The sequence below is a fragment of the Penaeus japonicus genome, unplaced genomic scaffold (assembly GCF_977035675.1).
Source record: "Penaeus japonicus unplaced genomic scaffold, GWHDUDI00000001_assembly GWHDUDI00000028, whole genome shotgun sequence".
NCBI lineage: Eukaryota > Metazoa > Arthropoda > Malacostraca > Decapoda > Penaeidae > Penaeus > Penaeus japonicus.
In genome coordinates, this window is record NW_028234430.1 from 28,203,032 (window position 1) to 28,206,442 (window position 3,411).

At 41.4% G+C, this 3,411-nt stretch overlaps 1 protein-coding gene across 1 annotated transcript; it reads right to left on the minus strand.

Annotated features, from left to right (window-relative positions):
• Window positions 1-526: 526 nt before the first annotated feature.
• On the minus strand, window positions 527-1,527 carry LOC122266711 (uncharacterized). The gene is made up of 2 exons (XM_086553795.1): window positions 1,234-1,527; window positions 527-801 (listed from the first exon to the last, which is right to left on the minus strand). The coding sequence occupies exons 1-2, from the start codon at window positions 1,429-1,431 to the stop codon at window positions 544-546; spliced, it is 456 nt and encodes a 151-aa protein (XP_086409921.1). The 5' UTR covers window positions 1,432-1,527; the 3' UTR covers window positions 527-543.
• Window positions 1,528-3,411: the final 1,884 nt, after the last annotated feature.

Genomic DNA, 3,411 nt, shown 5'->3' on the forward strand with positions numbered 1-3,411 from the left:
CCGCAGCTATGTAGTGTAGAATAAAGTACTTAAATGAAGGACAATAAATAACACCTAGAAAATGATCATCGTTAGAGAAACGCATCCGACCAAATGCAGAACTCCTCCATTGCTGATGACAAGATGACAAAGTTATTTGGGATCAGATTGTTAGGCGACACGAGTACGGGAGTCAGTCGACATAGCCAGAATATATTTGCATTATAACGTTGATAAATGAAATAGAAACAGACACACACACACTCACATATGAGATTAGAAATGGCATTCAGAAGGGAAAACAGGGAGAGAGAAAGAGAAAGAGAGACTACAATGCCTATGGCAGAGAGTGTCATAAAGGAAGCTCTTGAAGTGCCCTTTTTTAAAAGTTGAACGATTAAAATCCATGGAAATAAAAGATAGATTATCAAATCAACTTTATTGTTAAATAGAACACAAATAAGAAGGTGCATAACTTAAGATGTATCTATTCTGTTGATAAATAGGAAATAAATAACATAAATAAGTTAAGATATAGTCTTTGGTACAAATAAGGACTAGAGATCATGAGGCAGTCCTGTGGGAACTTCGCTTGTTCCTCGATCGAGCTGAGCGAGTTGTCTTGGTCTGGAGATGGACGGTCGAGGACGCCACTTCCCGTCCACGGAAGAACAGGACGCAGCTGTACTCGCCGGCGCTGTCGGGGCCGAAAGGTGCCAACACGAGGTACGAGTGAGGGACGTGAGTGCCTCGGCCGAGAGTGAACAAGGGCGTCTCAGGATCCTGGCTGAGGGCGTGTCCGTCGCTGTCTCTCCACGCCACCTGTCGGCAAGGAAGGGTATTAGGCATGGGACATGTACCACTCCCTATATGATCCAATATATTTTCAGTTAAACAGTAAGTATTTACTGAGTTTTATGAAGGAAAGTTATGTACGAGGAATCTTGTGTGACCGATTTGTGGTATGAATATATTGCTAAAATTTCAGAATGCAATGTGTGCATCTATATCCCGAAACGCACAGTCACGTAAAATACTACTAACTTCTTTAATATTTCAAATCATGTCGAGAAAACTATGGTACATGTATTATTTTTAAACATCACAATCACTCATTTATCACACCGATAAACCACTAAATGTTTACTCCATTTAAGTGCAAGTACATCTCTCAATTGCTCTAAATTGCTCCATGGACACCAGGCAGTCAACCAAATAGTGTAGCTACGACCTGGCGCACTTACGCACACGCACCTGGTAGTGGTGGAGGTCGGCGATGGGTTCCACTTCCGCCGAGCAGAACACGAACGTCCTCTCCGCGGGACTGATTTCGAGCCGAGTTCCGTTCCGGATGACGGGAACGGCGGAGGAGGGCGACCGTCCCACGGGCGTCGCGGCCGCCAGCGACGCCGCCAAAAGCAACCAAACGCACAAGGACCGCCAACCCGCCATGTTCACAGTGTGGATCTTCAGCCTGGATTCCCGAGAGCGACGCAGGAGAGAGAGAAGTGTCCGCCATGGTCTCACTCCAGCCTTTTATGAAGCCAAAAGAATGGCGCAATGCGGAGAGAACGTTTGCAAATTGGCGCGAAAATGTCAAAACTCACCTGTGCGTGCGTACGTGACGCAATATTCACCTCCGCGTCATTACGTCACTCTGGCAAGACATCCGCCTTTGCCTGACTTGCTGAGACATCATCTTCAGGGATTTCGTCAGCGCTTATTTTCTTTCCTCAGCTACGCCTCCTCCCTCTTCCTCTTTTACGGCTCTCACTCCCTCTTTTCTTACTTCTCTTCTTGCTCCCATTTCTCTTACTCATTTTCCTCTCCTTTTATCCGCATTTTACTTTTACTTTTACATTACGACAATGTTTATTGGCAAGACATCCTACTTTCATGAGGTCTTGATTGGCGTCGCTTCTCTTCTTTCCTTTTCTTTTTTTCTCCTTCTTTCGTTCTCTTTTCTTGCCCTGTCGTTTCTTCTTTTCTTGTTCTACCAGTCTTTTGTTGTTAGAATGCAAGAATATTCAATACGGAAATCACTGCTATAGAAATTTGGTGAACGTTCCCGTAGATATTATTCCCAACGGCGTAATCCATAATATTTGATAATAATAAAAGTATTTTGAGGATCCTGATCGAAATCAAATGTGAATGACTCATGAAGGAAAGAATCTGATGTTGAACCGGTCGAGATCACGTCCAAGACTGACGTGGAGGTCTAGCTGATCGGAAGACATGTTGGAGACATGTTATCTTCGACTCCTCCCCCTTTGTCTCTCGATCCCTCTCACTCTGCTTTGATATTTTTCTCTCTGCTTCTTTCTCTCTTTCTCTTATTCTCTCTCTACAGATACCCTCCCTACTTCCGTCTCTCGAAGGATGAAGCAAACTCCGTGGTTTATTTGTTTTTCTCCTCTCTACATATCCATATAATCATCTCCCTCTTTCTATTACCCATCCTTTCCCAGTCTCTCTCTCCCTCTCATCCCATTCTTTCTCATTCCCCATCTCCTCTCTCTCCTTCTCTTTCTTTCTTTATCTCTCTCTATCTGTCTATTTATCTATCTCTATCTCTATCTATATATCTATCTATCTATCTATCTATTTCTCACTCACTCACACTTACTCTTTCACTCTCACTCTCTCTGTCTTTTCCTTTAGTTTTAATATGTTTTTACTTCTTTCAATCTACCAGTTTATTTCCAATTCGTATCCTCTGTTTTCTTTATCTCTCGCTCTATCTGTCTATGTATCTATCTCTATCTATATATCTATCTATCTATTTATCTATCTAATTCTCACTCACTCACACTTAATCTCTCACTCTCACTCTCTCTGTCTTTTCCTTTAGTTTTAATATGTTTTTACTTCTTTCAATCTACCAGTTTATTTCCAATTCGTATCCTCTGTTTTCGTGTTAAAATCCGGTCTCAACAAAGCCTCACATACAGTTCTATATTCTTATAAGTTAATCTTTCCTCTATGCTTTTTGGGAAAGCTTATTGCTCAGGAACGTCTTTCTGGATCAATATTCTTCCTTCTCCCTAAGGAGAAAGCTCTATCAAGTGCAGGTTTCATTAACGGTCTGTGAATTTTAACTTCACAGCAATTTCATTTGTTACAATGATCCCACCATCATATGATAAAACTCAAAGTAAACACGCATGAATGAATCAATCTTCCGTCGTCTTTTCAACAGCAAGAACGTATTGATATAATCAGCCTTATCAGCACAAAACTTTGCAATGAATCACAATATATTTCAATGATGCCAAGCAATCCATCTCATGACGACATTTAGGATAAGTGAATGATCGAGAGTCATTTAATGTTCTCATACTTCCTTTCGCAAGTGAAAGGAAAGATCAACTTTTCTCAAGGTCATATTGGAAAGATAAGATGGATTATGAAGATTATGAAGTTGTGTGG